Raw genomic sequence first — 26,155 nt, forward strand, 5'->3', positions numbered from 1 at the left:
GGATATGTCTCGGCTACATTTACCGCAATTCATGATAAAAATGTAAGTAATTGTAAGTTACTTAACTGTACAGTAAAAAAAAACTAAAAAATAACGGAAAGCCTGATTTAAAATGATAATTAGTAATCCAAAAATAACTTTAGTCCAAACTAAAAATAAACTTCATCAATACTAACGAAAATTCACACACGAAAAAAATAAAGTTTATGGCACAGTTTTAAGGATAATTACTTTAAGAAAAGGTACCGCACAGGATAAGTACCGCACAGGACAAGACGGGCAGGCCGACCAGATTGCACAATCACGAGCGGCTTCTGTACGACCGTCCTCATGGACTGACTGATAAGAACTGACAAGTAACATTGCTTTGTTACTTGCTCCCCTTGCTATTTCTTTTTTAATTTGAACTGTTGCTTACCCCTAAATATTTACTGTTATTTTTATAGTCATTTTTATACTATTAGTTCAGTGCATGTTGTATTTATTCTAGTTTATTATAGTGTTGTTTCTTTTTCTTGACTAATAATATCATGATTTTCTTAATTTCACTGTTTTTCTAAAATTCTATGCATCACATAAAACATTTTATTTTGTAAAGTGTTTCAATCAATATCAATTGAATAATGGTAATACATTGAAAACTTGTTTCTAGTAGGTAACTTAAATTATAGATGACGTATTTTAACGATAACATGAGAATAAACCATTAAGCTTTGAAATTGAAGTTTATAAAGCGATAAATAAACCTCTAAACATAAGGCTCTCCAGTCTATTTCAGTAAAATAATTGAAACTTCAATTACTTAGTCAGTTAAATATTCATGTATTCAAAGCACTCAGCGTTTTAAACTATGTGTTCAGTTTGTGAAGTGGAATATGTAATAACCCCTTTTGATTGACCTTTCATACAGATTGTATAATGTAACTTCAGGAATATATTAAATAGTCAGCATCAATAAATTTACTCACTCTGTTCAATATAGACTCACCGATTTGCTTTTTATTAGGCGCTTCAAAAGGCACACTATCTTCATGTATGTCCAATAAAAATTATATTATGATTTTGATCTTTGATGTGAAATCAATCCAGAACACAAATCATGTTGCAATTTCTGTTTTTGATTCAATAGAATAACTCATATACAGGGTGTCCCACGAAGAGGTTTAAACGTTTGTTTTATATTACTTGTCCATTTATGCACTGAACATTTTCAAACTCTACACAATTCATTAAATAGGTTTTAAAAATGTTCTGAGAAAATTTCAGCTCTCTAGCAATTATTGAAACAAAATGGTAGCATTTTGAAAAACCATACTTTAAAAACTATATTTTTGATTTTATAAAATTGTTTATTGTCATATTCTAGAGAAATAAAGCATTTCAATCAGAAAATTAAAACATAGCCTATTAAAAAACTTACAATTACAGTCCACAATTATTCAAACTGTAATACATCCACAGCGACACACTGATAACAGCACTTAACAAATGAATCGTAAGCTCTTGCAAAGAAATTATGCGGTATGCGGATAAGTTCCTCTTCAATTTATTGTTTTAATTCCTCATCCATTATTGAAGCTACAAGTATAAACTTGTTCCTTTAAGTAACCCCATAGAAAGAAATCACACACAGTTAAATCTGGGGATCGGGGTGGTCAATCTAAAAAAATCACTTCTACGACCAATCCAACGGCCATGAAGGTTGTCATTTAGTAATCGCTTCACAGGATTTGCGAAATGAGGAGGAGCACCATCTAGTTGGAAGATTGCTTGAGCTATTTCTGGAACCATAAAATGAGGCAAGACTTCATAGCTTTTCCCAGTCATTGTACTGTCTGAAATGTCGTAAGATAGCACCCCATTACAACAGACAGCTGCCCAAACTGTAAATATTCCTTTTTATTTGAGTAGAGTCTGTTCAAGAATGTTTGGATTACCGGTGTTGTAATAATTAAAATTATGCCTATTTACAGCACCATTGTGGTAGAAAGTGGACTCGTCTGATTTGAGTATGCCAATTAGGATCTAGCTCATGAAACTCAATGATATGAGAACAAAATTCCACTCTCCTGTCCGGATCATCTTCAAGAAGATTATGGACTAGGTGACTTTTGTAAAATTTAGTTTTGTTTTTCTTAATTATTCTCTGTACTGAAGACTTTGGAACACCACTTTCAAGTTCAACCTCCCTTAGTGATTTCGGTTTACCTGGAGAGTGGAGTATTGATGCACATACTAGTACTTCTCTTTCCTCATTTGATCACCAAGAGCACTTTTTACAACACATCAAGTCTCTAACAAAAGATTTTTCCACTTTTATTGTTGGATTGCTAGGTGGTTTAACTCCTGGGTAGGCAACCTGAAATTGTCTAATTGCTTCTGTAATGTTGCCAAAACCACTAGCACACACACAACACTTCGTTCAGCATTACAAGCCATTTCTTGAACTTGGAGGAGATTAGGTTGTTTTTATAGCACAAGCAATATTCTTCAATAAAACAGCTGTTTTCAACAATGAGCGTTATTAAACAGCTGTTCTTTAAAAGTGCAATGCAGTAATCAAATCAGGTAATTCAAGAAATGAATTTTGATAGGAAGCAAAATGGTAAAATTTCAATATGTCACCATTTTGTTTCAACTGTTGGTAGAGAGCTAAAATGTTCACAGAATATTTTTAAAACCTATTCAATGAATTGTATAGAATTTTAAAATGTTCGGTCCATAAATGGGCAAGTAATATAAAATCAAACATTTAAACCCCACCACAGTTTCATAATATTTAACTTACACTAAATACTCATTCACTTGATTGTTTATTCCAAACAGGCACAAATAACCCCTATAGACACATTATATATATATATATATATATATATATTTATATACATTTGTATGTATTTGTGACTGTTACACTCCCAAGTGTATCGTACTCTAGTCAAATGAGTAAAAACCGAAGAATACAACTATTTTACAAGGGATTCAAAATCTTTTTGAGCAGGTTTTGGTTAATAATAATTAACTTGTTTTCACAGTGTGTTTATGAGACTTTAAAAAGCAGGTGATAAAAAAATTCTGTTCTACTATGCTGTGGACGTGTGTGCACAGTTCCTTGAGACCTTATAAGACTCTAGCTCTTGTCTTGTACATGTATATCACTATTCTGTATCAGTGTATGGTATCACATACAAACTGGAGAGGGTCAAAAAGCTCACATCTCTGAAAACACTGCAATACAACTTTATATTATTAAATTTTGTAATTATTTTAAAGTACTTTGATATATACTGAATGATTTGTCCAAGTTGGATATGGCACAACTGCTATACAGGTTAATTTCATAGAACAGGTGTAGAAATGACACATAACATCATTATAACATCAGAGATGTAGAGCTTTAATAATTTTTGGATGCCTTTGGGTATAATAATTTTGATAAAAACTTTATAAATAAACCTTCAATCCTCCAGGATTACGTCAACCACTGCTACCAACTGTTGGGGTTTCACCAGAACACAGTCCATGCCAGAGGCTGTTGACTATGGAACTGTGAATGCAAGATTGCAGAACTTGAGATTGTATTGTTAAAGGTTGGAAAATTCAGAAATTATGCAAGTTCAGATGAATTCATCAAACTAAACTAAGTAGAACTTATATGAACTTTGGAATTTAATTACATAGATCACAGATATACATTTAAAAAAGTATTAGTCCTTGTTCAGTGTAATAAAGTTGTGCATCTTATTCTTCTGAACTTTCTTTAGAGTCCTCAAAGCTTATTTTATCCTGAACCAATTTAAAAAAATAATTTTTTAAATGCGTGGAAAATATTGCTGATAATTTTACCCATCTAAACATTGATTATATAACAAAACTCTTTTCACTTATGCTCTGACAGATCAATAATGATTGATGCAGCTTTGGAAATTAGAACCTGAAGTAACATAATTGTTTAGGACAAGACTCTTCCATTGAGTGCATTAAACACTTCTCTTGGACATTTTAGTTCTTAGCTAGTATAATGGGTTGATTGTGTAGGGCTTCTGTGAAACAATTTCAATTGACAATATACATTCAGGAGTGATGTTCTTTAAATATTTTGTGCAATTTTGGATGTTATAAATTATTTTCCTGAACTATTTGGGGTCGAAATGTGGTGGTTTTTGTTAAAACGAAGAGGATAGGTTTCTTGATTCAGCCGCTATACATCATGGACGGATGGATGGTCTGCCTCACCAAGTACCAACTTGACCAACTAAATCGTAGTTCTTATTTTGTACTGAACAGTTGTCTGAAAATATATACGTACAAAGTTTTCAAATTGTTATTTACTTAATATCTCACAAAATAGTTTAGTATACTTATAACCTTGTTTTAACCTTTCTTGCCACTATTTCCTCTTGCTTACATGTAACAAAATGACAGGCTAACGTTTAGTGAAGCCTTTCCTGATGACGAAATCCAACTTCTGACTGTCTGTATAGATTATAACTGTTGAACAAGGTCACCTAGAGAGTTGGAATTTGGTGTGAAACTTTACCTTTATTACATCTACATTAGCATTGAATGGTAAATGTCTAGTTTGAAGGTTCTATTAGTTATTTATATTAATTGGCAGTGCTGTGGCTGAGCGGTCTAAGATGTTGGACTTTGAGTCTGAGTTAGAGATAGCGCAGATTCGAATCCTGTCTGTGACCATTGCACATTTTATCAGTACAATCGACTTTGTACTGTATCGACTCTCCCACTTATTCTATTAGCTAAGACCCTCGCACAGGTTACTGGCTCATGTGGATGGGCAGAATAAGACTTAAAAGGGGATCGGCAAAAAAATGTTCTATATGCAAAAACAATAAGAAGAACAATTTTCATTCAAATCCGCCGAAAAATGACTGAAGATGAAGTATAACCTATTTACTTTTCCTCTTGGAAATGAGTGGTCACTTTTATAGTGATATCAGGTATGTATTTCTTAACCCAAAAAACATCCACAAAATTTAATGCAAATCCATTTTTAAATAGCTGAAAACCCCATTTTGCACCATGTAGCGGATACAATCTTGAAATGGTGATAGATTGCACCAAAATGTTTATTTTTACTATCCCCTCTCAAATGATGCCTCACATATAAGGATTGCCATTTGAACATTTTGAATTAGGGTGAGCCCTGGGGAAGTCGCCCCCCAACAACTCTTGATATGCCAAAAAGTGGGTCTCATTAATAAAAAAGATCCCCAAATTTTTATCCCAATTGGTTAAACCATCTAGAAATGCCAGTAGTGGACACTGACTTTTGGACGAATGAACTAACAAAAATATAACTTTTTATGAATATATTATTAAAAGTTATACTGTTTGCTGTGATTAAATTATAGAAAATGTAGGAGAATTTCCTGATATTCATCATCTTCTTTATCAATAATGAAGGTATTATTTATTTACTGTTTAATAAATAACTTTGTAACAGAATTCCTTTGCCACTCACTTAGGGATGTTAAAACAATAAAAAATATTAATTATTGTAATATAATATAAATTAAATCAACATTAATATTATATTAATGTATTGTCTTTTACTTTACTTATATCATATTTGTGTGTGCAAGATGGTGGATTAAGCCTGAAATATCTTTCATCCTTAAATTCTAAAGTTTTTTATGGTATAGTAGTGTTATGTGACACCGAGAGACTCAACAATATTTGGATAAGTGTTATCTATCAAATATAAAATTTCAAATTTTTATTTTTATTATTGCTCTAGTTCAGAGTTTTTAAAAGTACTTACATTTTGTAGGCCAAAACCACATGGTTAATGAGTGCAGTAACACTATTGTAATCTGGACACTATTAACAAGGTATATAATATTATTTGTATGTTTTTTGAAATATTATCATAATACAAGTGAACACATACAAACTGAACACAAGTTTTATTTAATTTAATTTTGCTTAGATATTATTGTGACAGGAAGTGACAAAGTACAGCACATAGTAGATCATTTGACCACAGAAGAAACTAAAGGCCTAATCTGACAGGTTAATCAGTACACTTTCCTGCTCTGTGTACTGAGTGGTCTGAACCTGAACTTTAAACAGCTGATACTGATCAATCGCCTGTCAACAGACTGAACTACTGATTGTCAACAACTTACTATACTGCAGACAGCCTTCAATCTGTCAATTCACTAAGCTGTTTTAATATAAATATTGTTTAAAGAATTGTTTTCTTTCTATTTAAGAAAAAAAAAAAAAAAAAAAATTGAGGCAGCACAAAAGTATTAATAATAATAATGAACCTACCTGTACATGTGCATTTGTTTAATTATTGAATACCATCATTACTGATACACAGCATTATATAAATTATTAGTATTGTTTTTATTCTCTGTTGGCTTAGTTTGAACTTAATTTGATTTATAAATATAAGAATGACTAATTCCCCTGATAAAATGCCAAAAGGCTGGGTAAGAAAGGAAATAATAAGGAAGGGTGGAATGAGTAAAGGTAGGGTGGATGTGTACATTATATCACCTAAAGGAACAATATTCCGCTCAAAAAGAGAGCTATCTCAATTTATAAAAGATAATAACTTAAATTTAAAAATTGATCACTTTAATTTTTCAAAAAATAAAGTTAACGAACCTGGGAAAGTTCAATTAAATGAATCTGTTGACACTAGCCTAATGGACAGCTCCATAGCAAGTTCTAGTCCTAGTATTAATATAAGTATTAGCAGTCAACCTGAAAATACTCAGAATGAGACTATGTGCAACTCGGCTATCACCCAAACAGAAATTGACTCACCATCATTGCATGCTGTTAATGAGATCCTGGGGAAAAAATGGCTCTCAGACAACATCTTGTATAAATATTTAAATTTATTCAACACTTTGTTTTTTTCACTGGGTGATTCTTGTCTTATAATTGATCCTGTTATTGGGCAGGCTGTTAAAGTTCTTGAAGATTATAATCATTTTTTTAGAACATCTTAATGTAAAGGATAAGACTGTCCTTATTGTGCCAATAAATGACTCAGAAATTTTGGATGGTATTGGCGGCTCCCACTGGAGTATTCTGCTGTATCATAAGACTACCAATGAGTACCATTACTATGACTCAATGTCCAATCATAACCTAGTTCATGCACAAACTGTTATGGTGAAACTGACAAGACATATGAATATGGAGTCAACAGATCCTAAGCTGTTATTAATAAATGGGCCACAGCAGATAAATAATTATGACTATTCCATTTATTCCATATTTTTTGTTGAAAAGGTGGTATTAGACATCTTGAATGGAAAACCATTTGAAGTTACGTATATGGAAACAGATCAGCTAAAGGAATTTGATTTAGTAACGAAACGCTCACTAATGGCATATATTGTAACTAATATTAATAATGCTGTGTTCTCAAGGAGTGATTTTACATCTTTGGTAATGGAAAGCTTGATGCAGCTGAGGCCCATTAATACAATGGAAAAAGAAAAAGAACTATCCTCAAAAGTCGACTCAATGACTGGGAAAATCCATTCCTTAGAAAACAATGTCCAGCTTTTGAATGACACAATCCTTAATTTAAATAACGAACTTGAAAAAAAAAGACAATAATTGGCGAATTTGAAACAAGTGAACAAGTAGGAAGTGGTGATGGCTTTATCCTCAACCCCTCAAATAAGAACCACATAAAAAAAGGTCAACTCAAGAGTTTCAATGCACCTGAAAGTCAACTACCCTCAATCTTATCTATAAATTATTACGAAGTTCTAGGGACTCTGCAAAATGAAGAAAGCAATTTTACGGAAAAGAGAGGAGCAAACCAAGATAGTAATGTAACAATTGATAAAAATAGATGGACTTCAATTTACAAAGAAAAATATTGGTAAAAATGAATTTCTGTCCAGGTGTCAAATAAGAAGTGGCAAAGATCTAAATTTCAATAAATTAGCTATTGTGGATGTGAAACTGAAAGAGAAGCTAGATAAAATAAAGCCAGTTAAATTAGAGTTCTATGCTGATAGCCAAGGTAGAGGTATTCCAGAAATTATTGATAAATGTAGCAACAAAAAAATCAGCATTAACGGTTTAGTGACTCCTGGTGCTGATATAACAAAAGTTTATGGCCAAATAAAAGAATCTCTTGATCGCCCCCTCATGTTATTAGCTGGGACAAATGATATGCTCAAGAAAACACCTCAGGTAATCTATGAAAAAATGGAAAGCAAACTAAAAAATTTCAGCAAGACAAGATCAGTTTGTATTACCACAATTCCTCCTCGTTTTGACCTACAGCATGACAGCCCAATACATGACGAGATAGCAATGGCGAACAACTACATACGAGAAATTGTTTCCCGACTAGATAATGTCTATATTATTGATTTTGATTCTTTCAATAGACTGCATTTCACACGCCATGGCTTGCACCTGAACTATAGGGGAAAAAAGAAACTGAGTTTTATGATTATAGATTTTCTAAATAAAATTGATACTGCTAATATCAGGTTAACACCAATCACTAGTTTCCCTCTCTCTCCAATATCAGCAAGGTCCTCAATTATACCAACAATGGAAAATAAAGAACCAATTACAGTAATTGAGGCGAACATCATGGATGTCTTTGGAAAACATCAAGGAGACGAACATGTCGCTTTCTCACATTGCATATCGGCAGACCTAAATAATGAAAGAAGTATGAGTGCTGGAATTGCAACGATTTTTAAAGAAAAGTTTGGCAAACCCTCTATGAAAGATTGCATTACAAGTCATTTGGCGTACCAGAAAACTGCAGAAGGTGCTGAAATATTTAGTTTAATTACAAAAGATAAATACTACCAAAAACCCAAAATTAGCAATTATAACCTAGCTTTTGAAGATTTAACTCGAGAATTTAAAAAAGGGGTCTAAAACAACTTATTTGTTCACCAATGGGTTGTACAAGAGATGGTATTGAACCTGAACACTTTGTTGCTGACAGTCGCGTAGTGAGGATTTTGGCGCCATGGAGCGACTCAGTCGCTGGCGCCCCTTCCCCAACTTTTACCTACATGATCAATCAGTGCCGACAGTTCACCTCACTACCGTAACAAACCTTTCTTGGCCATCATTTCATCAGCAATGTAAGGCGTCTTTGACCAAACATCATTTTTTATAATAACTTACAGTCTACTATTCTTTATAAAGTTTTGTTCCTTGTAAGAGACCTAGTTTACGTGTATAGCAATATGTATTTAAATCTCAATTCAATTCCATAGGGTTTGGAATGAAAGTACAAATTTCAATATATTTAATAAATATGTATTGAAAACCCTAGTTTAAATTTGAGCACATTATCTAAAACGTGAACATAGTAGTTAAGTAGTTACAAAACCAACTCGCATATTACTATCTTAACTAATCTTCTTTCGTGACTTCATGCTAGCAAACTGTGTTATTGTGTCGTCCAAGTTGATGTGCCTGGCTCTGCTGCGCTCTATAGATATGGTTGCCAAGGCACTCAGACGTTCTTGGGACATGGTGCTGCGAAAATAGTTCTTTATCAGTTTAAGTTTTGAAAATGATCTCTCTGCACTTGCATTTGTAACAGGTAGTGTCAAAAAAATCAAACAAGCATTCACAACATCTGGAAAGCTGGAACCAACTTGAGCACGCACTATTAAAGTATCTGCAAGATCCCTTATACTTTTGAGTTTTTCCACGCGACTTAAAAAACAAGTTTTTAGCCTTACAAGCTGTGGACCTAAGTTAAGGAAGACGACATCTTGGTAGTTTAATATCAAAATTTTGCTTGATTCTAAGATTTCTTCATCACTTGCTCCAACTAAAACAGAAGGCTTCAGACATTGGAAACTACTAGTAATGTGAGTAACAGCCTCAAAACGCTTTGTCAGCTGTGTTGTGATTATGTCAAGGCTACGGTTGAACACCTCAACCCGGAAACGTTTCTCATTGTCTTTAATAGGGTCATCAACTTGCACTTCATCAAACATTCTTGTCTTCTTTTTTGTTCTTGAGTCAATGAAATGTGGTACAACTTTCCATTGCAAACAAAGCTTAGTTGCATCTGCTTTAACTGTTTGCCACTCATTCCTAAGTTTGTTAATTTTTGTTTTGAGATTTACGAGCATTTTTGTTGCGTGTTCCAAGTCTTCTTCGGTACTTTGAAGTTTTTTAGAAATTATGTCCATAGTTTCAAGCAACACACTTTCAATAACTATCAATATTACTATGATATTGAAAACAACATTTGATAAGTATTCTGATTTCTGGCTTTCCACTTCCAAAAAGCCCCCGAACGCTTCTTCTATGACTAGTTGTACTGGCCTGTCGCCTTCGTCAGTTTTTATCTTTATATAACGAAACACTGTACTCAGCTGGTCGGTTTTCGCTATATCTTGAGTTGTATCAAAGATAATAGACACATAGGGACTTTTTTCATTTCTTCCTTGATTTTTTTTTTATCTCTTTGGAAATCAGGTTGATCAGCTAATTTTGAATCTGAGGACTAAGGTAGTTAACACTACGTTTTGGTAACTTAATTAAATCTGCAAGGACCTGGTCATATCTTGCTAGCATATGTATTATCTCAAGGAAATTTCCTTTCGATTTAGTTGCTTCTTCATCGTCATTACACAATCTGTGCTCTCTCAGTGGTAAGTCGTTTGTAGCTAACGTAATAATGACGTCCACCACTCGTCTTAAAACTTGTCTCCAGTAATCAGTGGCTTTTTTAATCTCCTCCAGATTCTCACTATCAACTGTTAGGCCTAACTGCCAGCGATAGTATATTTCACACGCAATTGCATGACTTTGCGAATCTTCTTCATGGTCTTTTATGTTTCGACCTAAATGTGCCCAATCAGATGTACCTTTCGAAAATCCCACATCAGTATAGGCCATATTGAAAAGCCAGCATGGCTGACAATAGCAAACATTGAGGATGTTTGAACAGCATAACCAATTACGTTTTATTCTCAATTGGTTTTCTTTATTCTTTTGAAAATACCATTTCTCGTCAAATCCCCTATTTTTATTTCTCCCTTCTGATTCTTTTGAAAATGGCCCTTTAGGCTGATGAGGGCCTAATTTTATTATTTGCCGTTTTTGTTTGGCTGTAAGAGTGTTTTCAAAATTACCCTTATCAGAAGAACTTATAACAGCTGTTACATTTTCTTTAAGGTTCAACTCGCAATCGGTACCTTCAGCTTTAACTAGGCCTACCTTAGAAAAAGGTTCCTGAAGAAGGACGTGGTCTTCTGCATCTTCAGGTAAGCCTACAGGTGTTTGCTCATCGCTCATCGCTTGTAGGTACTTGTGAGCTACAAGTGGGTTCTTGAGAAACTGCAACTACTGAAGTGTCCCTCGAAAAGTAGATAACTTCTTTACTTTCTTAAGTTCAAGATTTTCTGCGTGACCTTTCTCTAACCTTCGTTTCCGATACTCAGCACCACTTAGTTTTTTTGACATTATATACCAAAGGTAATAAATCAACACCACACAAATCACATCACAACAAAATAAATAATATAATCAATACTTTGCACTAACGCTAAATCTGCAATCACTACGCAAAGGTAAATTGAAGTAAGTCAATCACTCGGTGGGTCTGTACGGACGCCTTTTGTCTCAGCCAAGGTCAATGACAGACTGACTGACACAAAGACACTGCGCGGCCGTGATGCGCGTGGAAGGGGCTGCTTCCCGCAATTTTATCGTCCGCCCGCCCGCCGCCCCCTGTCGCCCCGCCCTGGAGCGGTCGCTCCACTCGCTCCTCTGTCGCTACGCCACTGGTTGCTGAACTGATTAAGTTTATTAAAGTCAGTAAAGCTTCTGTTTACATCGTCACATGTAATGAGTACGCAAAAAGGAAGCTTCGAAACGGACTATCCTATTCCGCCTTTGTGGAGAAGCTAAGATACACCATCTCTTCTCACCGTGAACTGTGGGAGAAAGCTGATATGTCCCCAGCTGCAATACCGATATCTTCTGATGGTCTCGCTTCAACCATACTAACACATCCAGCAACTCCCAGTGAGATGACAGCACTTTTGAGTTCTGCTGATGAGATGTCATCATCTGTGACCTCAGACGGGGAGACAATGGAGCCTGCTACCTTAGATGATAATACAGATGCTCACTTCACTCCGACAGTATCTAGTGGTAACATTTGTAATAAATGTGCTGGTGATGATATGGTCAGTTGTGTGTCATGTGCTACAGGTTCACTAAATAGTACGCCTATAAATATAGATTTTTTAGGAGTAAGACCCATAGAAATAAATTATGCTTAGGTTTAAGACGTAACCAAAACACAAGTAAAAAAAAAAAAAAAAATACTAATCTGAATACTGTCTCTAACTGTAACGGGTCAAATTCCAGTGTTTTGTTTTTAAATATTCAAGGTCTAAAAAATAAAATTTCAATTTTGGATAGCTTTTTAACTGATAAAAATATTTTTGTGGTAGGTTTGTGTGAACACTGGCTCAAAGAGGAGGAAATTAAACTAGCTGCACCTGATGGTTATACCTGTGTCAGCACTTTCTGTCGGTCAAACCACATTCGCGGGGGTTCGTTGATTTTTACCCGCAATGATGTCCAAAGCAGGACATGTGATGTAAATCAATTTGTTTCAGAAGTAAACTTTGAGGCAGCTGCAATTTTTATTGATAGTTTAAAACTTATAATAGTGTCACTTTATCACTCACCATCCGGAAACCCACATATCTTCCTTGAAAATCTTGACAAGTTGCTCTCTTTCTTAGCTAGCTGCCCAAATTACACCTCTATCATAGGGGGAGACTTTAATTTTAATTTTGATGTCACCAAAACTAATAACATGTCAAAACAGTTTTGTAATGTCATGCGCCAGCATGATTTTTATTACATAAACAATAAAGCAACCAGAGGTGCTAATTGTCTGGACAATCTTCTAGTAAATTACCAAAGAGAATTTAAAATAGATTGTGACATTTTTAACTTTCCTTTCTCTGACCACAATGGTCTCATAATACATGCACCTTTTGGTTCAGTAAAGAGGAAAAAACAATTAGCGGAAAATAGTCCAGATTTTGTCAGTTATTACAAATTATTTGTTTCTAATAATGCCTGGGCACACTTGACAGACAAACTAAACACGTATCAGTGGGATGGCATATTGAGTATGAATAAACCAACTGCTCTCAGTGCTTTTCAAATTTTTTTAAAATTGCTAATAGACAATATCAACTATTTTGCCAAACTAAAAAAAGTAAACCAGAATAATTTATCAGTATTAAAACATAATTGGTATACTAATGATCTAGCTGACATAAAAAAAAGATTATTATTTTTGAATGGTATAGTAAAACATTCTAAATCGGCCTCAAAACCTGAAATAAAAGCTTTTTTAGACCTGAAGAAACATTATAAACAATCAGTAAAAAATGCAAAATTAACTCATAATACAAAATTAATAAATAATAGCAGCAACAAATGTAAAACTGCCTGGAAAATAATAAAAGATAATGGAAAAATGAGTTTTGTAAATAATTCTAACATTGGAATTTCACCTGATTCATTCAATAATTCCTACATCAATTCTGTAAATGAAATAAAAAATAAAATGGGCTGCCCTAGATATGGTTCAGAGGAGCTTATTAAAAATTTGCCAGTGAATTCTCAAAATTTTGCATGGCAACCAATTACTCCTAATGAAGTAATTACATTAGCCAGCAGTCTTAAAAACTCAAATAGTTGTGACATTTATCTAATGTCCAATAACCTTTTAAAAAATATAATAAAATCCATTGCAAGTCCTTTGTCTTACTGTTTTAACTTATGTCTTGTGGAGGGAATTTTTCCTGACGAGTTGAAGTTAAGTCGTATATGTCCGGTTTTTAAGAAGGGGCCCAAGGACAAGCCGCAGAGTTATCGCCCAATTTCGATTATTCCCGTTTTATCCAAAATATTTGAAATGTTGGTTTATGACCAGATAAATGCGTATTTTGAAGAAAACAATTTTTTAAGTAATTCTCAATTTGGATTTAGAAAGGGAAAATCTACTATTGACGCTGTAGATATGTTGGTGCAAGATGTGCTATCAGCCTTTGAGAACAAGGCTTTTGCTCAGGCCACCCTTTGTGACCTGAGCAAGGCTTTTGAATGTGTAAATCATTCAGAACTGTTAATGAAATTGAACTGCTATGGTGTTTCAGGGTCACAATTAAGTTTTTTTAAATCATACCTTAGCAATCGAAAACAAAAGGTTTGTATAGATGGAGAATGGTCCAAGGAGTTAGTGGTCTCATACGGTGTACCTCAGGGCTCTGTACTGGGGCCGCTCCTTTTTTTAATTAGTATTAACGATCTTCCAAATTCGGTTAAAGGTAAAACCTATATGTATGCTGACGACACTACATTTTTTAATTCTAATAAAAACCTTGAAGAACTTAGATCTCTTTGTCTAAATACTTTAAAAGAGGCTTCTGAATGGTTCATGTCGAATGGATTCCATTTAAACGAAGAAAAAACACAAAAAATCTCATTTTCTTTGAGAAAATTTAATGAAAACTTTCTAAAAGATAACCCTTCTACTAACGTAAAGTTTCTAGGAATTTATTTTGACAAGACTCTTACTTGGGGACCACATATTGATTATTTAAGTATTAAATTATCTCGAGTAATATTTTTATTAAAGCGGTTAACTTATTGCATTCATCAAAATTACGTTAGATCAGCGTACTTTGCAAATTTTCAATCGGTATTCAGATACGGAATAATTCTGTTTGGAAACTGCAGTAGGATAGAGGAAATTCTCGTGCTACAGAAAAAAGCTGTCAGAACCATTTCTGATGCAGGGCCCTTAGAACATTGTAAACCCATATTTGTAAGCTTAAATATTCCTACAGTGATCAATGTGTATATCTTTGACTTGATCCTGTATGTTTTTAAAAACTCTGATATGCTTAAACCAAGCAGTCATAAGTATGACACAAGATCTAAAAACCAGTCAAACATTAATTCTTGTAGATTGACTAAAACATTGAATAGCCACATTGTCATCTCACTAAAAATATATAATAAATTACAAAACTTAATCATTAAATATCCTGAGAAAACCTTCTGTAAAAAGTTGTATAAATGGCTGATAAATAATCCCTTTTATTCCATTGACGAATTTTTTGATTTGAATATCATAGACCTTTGAATTAATATTATTCAAGTTTTGAATTGTTATGTATAGTGATAATTTTAATTAGACTTAGTTGTACTTGACATGCTTGTATGTATACATGTGAATTATGACTTTGACAATGCTTCACTGCTTAACGGCAAATAAATGATTATTATTATCATAATAACTTACTTTCAAAACAAATAAAAAACCTATATACACAGATGTAAGGCAGGACCTAGAATGATTAGAATCTTTGAGTGAAAACAATCTAAACCTTTTTATTCAATAAAACAAATGGTAATAAAATATGACAAATCCTTGAAAACGTAAACGTTTGTATAATCTTATGGCAAAGTAGAATCTGGGGATCTTCCTGCTGAAAAGTTTACAAACATAACCTCTAAAAATGTAAGTTTTGAAGTGACTTCTTCTTTTGGCAGGCTATGGATGTATGTTTTGCATGGGGGAAAAACCTTTGTTCCACATCACGGAAAGAAGTGTCACACTTGTTTGCTCTATAGCTACTAGGAGCGGGGACTATGGCGGCCATTCTGATGTCAGACAGGGTGTTTCTCCGTTCAATGGCTATCCAGGTGTGCTAGTGAGCGGTTATTGTTGCTCCTTATTGAAATGACTACTTCTTTTGGCGGGCTATGGATTGGTTTGAATAAATCTGCGAACTACTAATTTATTTATTAATAAATCCAATGTAAAATTTATCAACTTACTGCATCATTTACTGGCAGTATTTAAAGCTCAACAGATTTAAATTGAATTTCAGCACAGTTAATATTAATTCTTATTCCAGTTCTCTACTACTTTCGTCCTAACAAGATTTTAAAAAGGACTAAAAGTAAAATAATTAGATCTTTTCTAGCTAACAAAGCCGTAGCGTAATTTAATCCTGAAAGAAAATTAGTCTTTCTGTTGATTATAATTACACCCTTTAATCAATTACATTGGGCCTTACCTTACAGTCAATAAAAAAATAAATTATTTCTTTTTATTGATTTATTTTGAGAGAAAGCATTATTCTCCATTTGTTTTGAATTACCCACCTTAGTTTTCTTAAGATTTTTTAATACCTTGCTGCAATAATGGTTTCATCTTTTGAGAGAAAAATCAATCAGCAAAACACCTTTTCGGTCCCAAAAGACAGTGCACATGATTTTTTAGTGCAGACATTGTCGTCTTGAATTTTTGTTTCTTCAGGGATTGCGTGTATTGCCACTCCATTAAATGTCCATTAACCGTCACTTCTGTCGGTCAGTCCCGCAAATGCCTTTCCATTTTTTTTTTGCATTCTGAGAGAATGCATTAGAACTACTAAATATGTTAACATTTCTTTTACGGATCTCAACAGGAGGAGGACCCTACCTCAAACCTTACCCATTCTGAATATCATGTCACTCTGGAAGCAAATGCAAATGTACATTTTTAGGACTAAGTGCAATGAGATGATTCTCAGTTTATTGGCCTAAGTGAACCAAATTGTAAATATTTTATCTTTAAACAGTAAAAAGTTTGTTATATATAATTTTTTATATGCAATATACATTACAAACATCTAAATTTAAACTAGATTAAATTTATAGTAGAAATAAGTATTTATTTTAATAATTTACTCAAATTTTAAAATTTTAAAACAAATAGAAAAAAGGAAACCTACATTTTCACTATATTTCACTAGGCCTGCACAGAACTGAGTAGTTACCTCATTGCGTTAAAACTAAAGTGGGTAATAAATAAAACCGTTGAACAAAACATAACATGAATTTTTATTTGAAGCAGACAAAATGTCTCGGCCAACAATTACAAACTGATATCAATGAAAATAGAGCATTAATAAAAAAATAGCTAACACAGCCCCCGAAGTTAAGTCCTGTATGTGGTGTGAAGCATTCTGTCGAACCCCAAGCTGTACAGTTGAAACTCCAGTGTCTTTTAATTAGCATAATTATAATATATAACAAGAGATCAAACTGTTGTGCTGCTCCGAGCGTCCAGTCGTAAAACAATCAATACTCAATGATTTACAAATCATAAATACCATCTAGAAAATAATTAGAAAACTTTATAAGCTATTTTGGAAATATTTCAGAAATGTTTGCATATCTGAGATAATCTGTACAATAATTTACAGTTAATTTGTTAATAGTGTGGCTAAGTATTTCTGAAATATTAACAATTACAATGATGATCTAATGACTATCGCTGACTAGATTTTCCTTTGTTTAAATTAGTTACAAAATAAAATTATGCACACAAAAATTAATAATCCAAAATCGGTGATTAAATAAACAATTATTTCGAGCAAACAACCATCGAAAATGTCTGGAATGAAGTACATTACATGTACGATGGACTACAGCTACATAATAAATGACTAGAATTAATCAATGGAAAGACAAACACAAACAAACGCCAAGATACAAAATGATATTGCACTATACATGGAACTCGTTAATGGTTCCAGACATTTTATATGAACCTATTACGAGTATCACAAAACTCGACTTTGCTTAGTCTTTCGTGCTGCGTTGTACAGCTTCGCGCAGCGCCGCACAACCTTATTGCCGTACATACAAGCTACATTATTTTACCGATCGGCTAAAACGCGAAGAATACTGTATCACCCTGTACGACATCAAGAGTAATCTAACATATATATGTGCAGATTTAGAAGGCTGACTGTCCGAACACAACTCGGTGAAAATTAATACAAACAAAATCGATAACCGTGTAATCAACACGAAAGACCAAGTCAAGTAAATAATATCATTGGCAATTTAAAATATCACTTTAAATTAATTATAAGATAAAGATCTTATACGATTACAAAGTTTGATGCATACTTTCAAACTACGTAACTTATGGCACTGGTTTGAAAGTTCTAATACTAAGTAAAAAATAATCTGGAGACCAAGGCATTATTCTAAACATGGTAATTATTAAGATTAGTAGTAAAAGTCTGTGCCAAAGCTGCAACAGACGTAGCGGCCGCTTCTGAACTGTTCCTGGAACACACAAGTCTGTCAGTAAACTCAGCGTACAGTGTAATGACAAGACATAGCAATCAATGATCAGGAACCACTGATGTACTTTAAGATTAAGATTTCTACATATCAGAGGTGCTCTCTATAAATGTATAACAAGTATTAAGTACATTGGCTTCTCACTGACCATCATAACAATCCAATTGATTTGCCCTGTGTTTTATATTTGTCATGTGATTGTTTACAATTTTTAAAACAACCAATAAACCTGTAAACTATGACATTAGTTCCTGTTTTTAAATGCAAGAAACGAAAGCCAGCCAAAATTCACTGTCAGATATGAAAGAAACATGATTAAACTACCATGAGTAATGGTATTGTGAAACTTTAGTAAACAATTCAAATGAAAAAGAGAAGAATTGGTCAAGAAATCATGTTGCACCATGACAATGTTGCTGGTGAAATTCACAGATAAATAGTTCAATGTAGTTAGATCACTCACTGTAGATCTCAGATCTAACACCATCTGACTACCACTTGTCCCTGCATATGAAGGGAGAGCTTGGTGGTAGATAGATGCTTTCAAAGCGTGTGAGTGGTGGAATGTTTCTTTGAAGTAGGTCAGGACAAGTTGTCACCTAATACACTCAGTGTAAACAATGTCGAAAAGAAATTTAATTTTCAATCATTAGGTACATGGCTGGAGCTTAACCCATTCACCTACTAATATTTTAGCACACAGTTGGGCCAAGGAATTCCATTATTTTTGCCTATTATTTAGGTGTGCAGATATTTAGCTGTAACTTTCTAGTAAATCCTAGTAAATCATTGTTTTGCAAAAAATATTTTGTAGCAGTGTTTTTCTTGAGCTTACCTACCATTTAAAACTCCCCGTATCACAAAAAAAAAAAAAAAAAAAAAAAAAAAAAAAAAAAAAAAAAAAAAAAAAAAAAAAAAAAAAAAGGGAGGTATTACGAAATAATATAACCTATAACATACCGGTAATAACATAAATTTATTTATAAATAATTTTTTTTAATTTTATGTTGCCCCACCACCAATATTTTGTTCCCAAAATGAAAACCATAAATGGAATTATTATTGTGTAGCCTACCTTATTTGTACTTAGAAGTCACACACCAAAAGAGTGTTGTATATTTCATAGTATATTTACACAGAATTATATCGTTTTTATATTATATACCCTACCATATTTATATTTATATTCAGAAGAATTGATCTGCATTGACAAGGCCTACGAAGTCAGTTGCCGGTCCGATGTCAGGAGTTGGTCATTCCTCTTCTGAATCGAAAATATCGGAGTTTTGAAACTGTTCCCGTGTCACACGATCCCATTCCACATTTGATTGATCACTACCGGAACTGAATTCTTCACTACAATTATTAGAATCGTTCATAAAACGATCTATTTCACTGTCACGTAACCTATTACAAGCCATGTTTACGGACACTAACAACAACAGGTGTCATATGGAGTAAATCCATCTGTTATTCTTTGCTTACGTGAGTTTAGCCAACTAATGACAAAAATATTGTTCTAAACAAACAAGTAACCATGGAAACGAAACATAGTTTGATTAGTGCAGCTATCTGTCGAGTTTAAAGTGAACTATTACTGCCGCGGAAGCGCTCCGTCGAAGTATGGCAGGACCCGCGGCGGAAGCGGCGGAACGGCTCCGTCGAAGTAGGTGAATGGGTTAAGAAGTTGACTATCAAAATGGTGTATGGCTGTTTACAAAGAGTTTGCTGGATGATGTTTCACATTTGAAAATATGATGTATTGTATATGGTTTGAAACAAAACATTTTATAATTTCTGTGCAAAGCTGTTCCAAAATAATATTGAATTTTGCTGTTTTCTGTAAAAAGTAGAAAATCAGTAATTCGCTGATGACTGACGACTACATTTATCAGATTTTTCATTGTTATGAAATTATTACTTTTTTATAGACTGTTATATTCTGCAAAATTATGGCAAATGAACATTTGAAATATAATATTAAGACTAATAAAATATAATACGAGGTGGAAATAAGACAGTATAAAAAACAATAATTAAGTTTCTTTCACTAAGCTTGAAGTGTTTTTAACAGTTTAAATGTTACATTTTTATTGTATCACTTTAAATCATTGTATATAATGGCTCTAAAGGTTTGTATATTTTGTTATGTAAAAATAAACTTATCATAAAAACATTTTTTTATAATAGTATTCTTATTTGCCAGACACGTCTTTTATAATAAATTTGACCACTTTTAACCATTGCCAGATAGGTAGCCACAGATGGATATTTGTACAGAGCAGACAAAAAGGTTATGTTGATGTAAGGTCTAAAATGCACAATGGCTTAGGTGTCAACACCTAAATAATGGTACAAATTGATACCTAGGATGTTTTTAATAAGGGGAGAGCCAATATATGCAATATTGGTTGTTGAGGCACCAAGAAGAAGGGAGAAGAAGTGTCTTAGGATAGAAGCAAAATTAAAACAAAAAATATTATAAAACAAGGTTCAGCGTCATAATTCTGTTAACCTAACCACCACAAGCAATCCCAACATGATATTACAGTATGTGTTGTGTACAAAAGTTTGCTGCAACAGTTGTTATCACTATTTACGTTTTCTGTGGTACCTCATGTTTTGTTGTTGCCAAGATTTCAACTATTATGCGGTATTGAGATCGAAATTGAATGACCCTCTAATGGGAAACTTCTTTTGAGTTGGCAGCTACTGAGGAAGAAGTGGAGGGGGACAAGAGAACTGACTATTTTGGTGATGAAACACCTGTCAAAGTGATCGTGAAGAATGTTGTAAGTAGGCTCATGTTTATGAGTACCTTTTAGTCATGTCCTTGTCCAGTCTTACATTTACAATACGTTTCAGAAATCAGTTATATGTGTAGGACAGGGCAGTATTTGCACTGTAATTGAGAAATATGTAATTGTAATAGTTACAAATATGATTGTTGAGCATATATTTTTAACAATCTGTGCTCTTAGAACATCAGAGAACTCATGAAAATAAAGTATGGTTGATAAATTTAGCAAGTTTTAAAGGTTTTTTGTGGTGGGAGTGAGACTCATGTAATTGATTATCAAGCAAATCTACAAATTTGTTCGTATATTTGGGGTGAACTAACACTGAGGATGTTTCTGAAGGTAGTGCTGGGACGTTTTTCAAGTAGATCTACAGTGTGGGGATAAGCTTTGAGGATACTGAAATCCTCTCCTTGAATATTGTTCAAACTAGTTAGGTCAGGATGGTAGATGGTGATGAGGAATAAGTTCTAGAATTGTTTTTAGGCTGGTGTTTTCATCGGACAGGGATAATTGATATTGGTTACTGACAAATTTGTTAGGGTAACCTCTATTGTAAAAGGCACTGATAATTTTATCACTGTACTTGTCTAAGGCAGTGGAAATGTCATGTTGGGCTTATGTGACGAGGCTGTATGGAAGATACCATTTGGTGTTGTTCAGATGACAGCTATAGAATTAACATATTGCTGCTTTTTTTAAGGTTTGATGTGGATGTCAGTTTACATTACTATTACTTCTCTTAATTTGTTATCAGTTATTAGTAAAATACTTACAAGAACAAGGAAACGGAACTATAGTGTGCTCAACTCATGAGTTTCTGGCAGCGTCTGAGTGGGGTACCACAGGATGAAAACGCCTGCACCTGAACAACACAAAATAAAATATGTTAATATTAAATGTTTGAACAAATTAATGAATTACGAGACATTGAGGGTTTTGACTTTGTTTTGCTTCTATGGACATTATTTAGCTAACAACACATAGTAATAGCTACTTAAATCTTTAGATTTGGTCCTTAAAAAGCAGTATATCTGAAATATGTTTTTCTAGCTGTAATAAAATTATGTTACTTTAATTTTGTGGGATCAATATCAATACATTATTATCCATGCTGTAATTCTACAAAAGAATAATTTAATTTCACTCAGTTCAAAGACTATACAACCGATTGGAAAAATGGATCCAAACTTACAGTAAATTTCCGCACTATCTTAATATATAAAATACGGATAAAGAAATAACCGGATTAGGGCTATAACATTGTTTATTTTTACTTCTTCACAACTTTAACATAGTCGTTTTAGATATAATTCTCTACTCCAACCTTAAACCACTTTAGGGAAGTGTAAAAAGTTGACTGATAAACAGAGGAATGTTCTGATACAGCCGTGCCATGCTTAATCAAACATGACAACCAGGGAATATGGGCCAGACGTGCGTTGTCCTGGTAAAGGAACCTTGACTTGTTTTTCCACAACTAAGTCACTTTCTTCTTGTTTAAGTAGTAAAGTAAAGATCTTATTTTACCAGGTGAAGTTAGGTCTAAGAAGCCCTCTCTAACACTTAACTTGGGGACCAACGGCTTAAAGGTGACTTCTGAACCACTTATTTACAGAATGAAGATAAGATTTCAAGATAATAGAGCTAATTCACTGCTTGAATCTTTTTGGTCACTTTTTAGGTTCTTGAACACCATTATTGAATAAACTTTCTTTATTTTAAAATTTTAATGCAGAATCCACCAAATTGTTTCTTGTCAATTCTTAAAATCTAAGAAACCATACAAATACTAATTTTTTTTACAAAATCTCCAATTTTACAAACACAAACACTCATTACTGTAGACTTTGCTTCAATAAAGAATGGATCTCTGTAGTGGAATTTCCAAGGTTCACTAAAAATATAATAATTCATCGCATTTTTAAAAATACAGGATCTCTGAAAAATAATGGCGGGATTTTGAAGAGTTATTACTTAAGGGGAGAAGACCAGTTAAAACTAAATTGTTTTCATTTTAGCAATTTTTAAATAGCCTGAAATGTCCTCTATTCAATGATATCTAACATGTATATGTTTTCTTATAGTACGTTAGCTTAAAACAATTTTTTATGACAGCTTGCATGCTTACTTCAGCCCTCACAATCAAGAACTGAACGCAATGCAACTGGGCATGCATTTTTCTTACACCAATGCTATTATTTCTTTTTTACAATATTACTTCATTGGCAATGCTACACGATCAACAGTATTTTAGAGGCATTGAGCACCACGGCTCCTGAGTGCTAAATTTTGACAGCTGTATTTTTTTGTGTTTACAGTTTTATTTTCGGACACATTCATTTCTTATTTGCATAGCCTCAGCTATATGTTAACAACGATAATGTTACAAAATTATAATTAAAATAACGTACAAATTCAAACCATTTCAATACATTATAGGATACGTAACTTGGAACTGACGTTGCACAATAACAATTGATTTCTCTATTCACTTTTGTAAACACTATTTTCTCACAGAACACATGAAAGAATTAAATTGGTTACATTCGTACCTATGTGAAAGGAAGTAGTACACTAAAAACTAATAAACATAAATATGCTAATCGTTTTAACAGACACATTGATCAACACAGTCTTGAATTTTATAAAAAGAAAACTTATTATAGAGGTGTGAGATATTTACACAGTCTACCCACAAAATTTTAAAATGGAAGCACCTCTTTTAAAAATTTAAAATATAAGTAATGGATTATTTAACTAAGATGTCTTTGTATTCTTTTGAGGAATTTTTTAATATACAGTGTGCATTATGAAAGTAATAAGCATGATTTTATTGTGACGCGACTATCCATCGCAGCATGGTTGGACCGGTTGGATAATGTGGTGGGAGTCTGTCCCTCCAAATGCGGCCAGTTTTAGTTCGCTCCAAGCAGTAGGAGTGGTAGAATGTGTCTTTGGATGAAGTCTGTCTTTCGGTTGTCTCATGGCATGATGTACAGCTCGTTTGAACAGCGGTATGCAATCAAGTTTAGTGTGCGGCTTGGGAAAAATGCAATGGAAACTTATCAAATGTTTCTAGAGGTCTTTAAGGAGAAATTCATTTTGAGATCTCAATGCGGAAAGTGGCACAAGACCTTCAAGGAGGGCCGGGAGGAGGTCACTGACGAGCCTTGTTCTGGACGCCCAACAACAGCCCGAACTGATGAAACCATCCAGCATGTGCGCAAAGTTTTGAGTTCAGACTGTCGGTTAAGTGTCCAGGTAATCGCTGACACTCAACTTGTCAACTTGTGGTACATGGAATAGGGATGGAGGATTTGCAAATGCGAAAGGTCTGAGCGAAGCTTGAACAGAAGGTGTTGAAGGAGGTTCAGAAAGAAGTTCGAGTTTTGTGCAGTAAATAATTGTTGGAATTGATTACAAATGATCCAGGTGTTTTATTTAAACTCTACTCTAACTGGGGAGTTTCCTCGAATCCTGGATGTTTGCGTACGATTCAGAATCCAAAAGGCAGAGCTCTGAGTAGCACACACAATCTTCTCCAAAACTCAAAAAAGCACGCATGAGTAAGTCTTGTTTCACGACAATGCAGATTGTCTTCTTTGACTTCCAAGGAATCATCCATTTTGAATTTGTACAGCAAGGACAAACTGTCAACACAGCCTTTTACCTGGAGGTGCTCAAGAAACAAACGCCGGATCACGAGCGTCCGGCCTGACATCAGACATCTTCAAGCTCCACCACAACAATGCTCCCAGCCACACAACCTTCATCGTAACCAACTACCTGATCCAGAACAAGACCCCGTGGTGCCCCAGCCTCCGTACAGCCCTGGCATAACTCTTTGTTATTGTTTTTGTTCCCTCGACTAAAGAGGGAGCTCAAGGGAAAGCACTGGGAGTCGATGGAGAACATCCAAGCTCATATTATAAGGGAGACATTCCATTCGAGGAGTTCCAGGGTGCATTCCAGGCGAGGCAGAATCGTCTTCACAGTTGTATTGATGCAGGAGGAGACTATTTTGAAGAATTTTAACCATTTGTAGCAATCGGATGAATAAATGTGATTTATTTTTTTCTGGAAAATGCTCATTAGTTTTATAATACACCCTGTAAAACCTAATTAATGAATTTACAGAAGAATTGAAGATACATTGTTAGGATGTAAGTCATTATAATACAAACTCATGTTACTATTTTTTTATATTTTATATATTTAAATTAATATTAGTATTCAGTTTTATATAAGTGACATTATTCTTTGTGCCTTGTACATATGATGCAATAAAGTGGTTTCAATACGATTATAACTATGGCTATAGAAGTTGCCAAAAATAACAATGATAAAGTAATAGAAGATGTAAAAAAATATTATAACGATTATAAACTATCATTAAAAACAACTCTATAAAGTCCTACAAGGTTCAATCTTGAGGTTATTACTTTTTCTTTGCATTTTAAAAGGTTGATTATTACTACGCCAAAACACAATTTGTTTATGGATTCATAATGCCTATGAAATACTTTATAATAAACCTATACATAAAATCATATTTTCATGTTTTAAAATTCTTTGAAATCTACAACATACCTTAATCAAACATGAATTGCTTTTAAATTGAATCAAAACCACTTTTTTTCTTCAAGGCTTGTTAAAGTTTCATTGAAACTGACATGTTCTATAAGTAAATTGTTACCTGGCATTGTTCTCCATGGGGGGCAACTGTTCCAGAGGAGGAGGCTGTGGGTTGTTGCCCGATGAATCACTCGAAACTTCACTGCTCTCCTCCCCCCCAGGCGAGCACAACATGTGACTGGGGATCCCTCGGATAATCCTATACCCAACCAACAACTCCATCACTCCAATTTTCATAAAACCCTTCTATACTAACTATACTCTATAATAATTGTTTTAACTCAGATTTCTTTCAGGGTTTTTACAGAGTCATGACAAATATTCAATTCTACTTTTGACTGAATATTTAGAAAATTTGTTTAAAAAAATAAAAGTATATAATCATCTAACTTTATGGTAATCAAATTACTCATATAATCACACAAATTCATCTGTTAGATTGATGATTATGATACAAGTATTGTAATACATTTATTTTATCTCATAAATTAGTTATTTTTTTAACAGCACACATAATGTAAATTATCATATTT

At 33.6% G+C, this 26,155-nt stretch overlaps 1 protein-coding gene across 1 annotated transcript in view; it reads right to left on the reverse strand.

Moving 5' to 3' along the window:
- Positions 1–16,905: 16,905 nt before the first annotated feature.
- The window catches only part of LOC124369495 (tau-tubulin kinase homolog Asator), a 202,626-nt gene continuing 193,376 nt past the window's right edge, over positions 16,906–26,155 (reverse strand). Inside the window, exons 23-25 of the mRNA XM_046827508.1 lie at positions 25,684–25,821; positions 21,761–21,849; positions 16,906–18,168 (exon numbers count right to left, since the gene is read on the reverse strand). Of these exons, the coding sequence (XP_046683464.1) occupies positions 21,795–21,849; positions 25,684–25,821 (193 nt within the window). The 3' untranslated portion in view covers positions 16,906–18,168; positions 21,761–21,794. The remainder of the gene's footprint in view (positions 18,169–21,760; positions 21,850–25,683; positions 25,822–26,155) is intronic.

Source organism: Homalodisca vitripennis, chromosome X (genome assembly GCF_021130785.1).
Source record: "Homalodisca vitripennis isolate AUS2020 chromosome X, UT_GWSS_2.1, whole genome shotgun sequence".
Taxonomy (NCBI): domain Eukaryota; kingdom Metazoa; phylum Arthropoda; class Insecta; order Hemiptera; family Cicadellidae; genus Homalodisca; species Homalodisca vitripennis.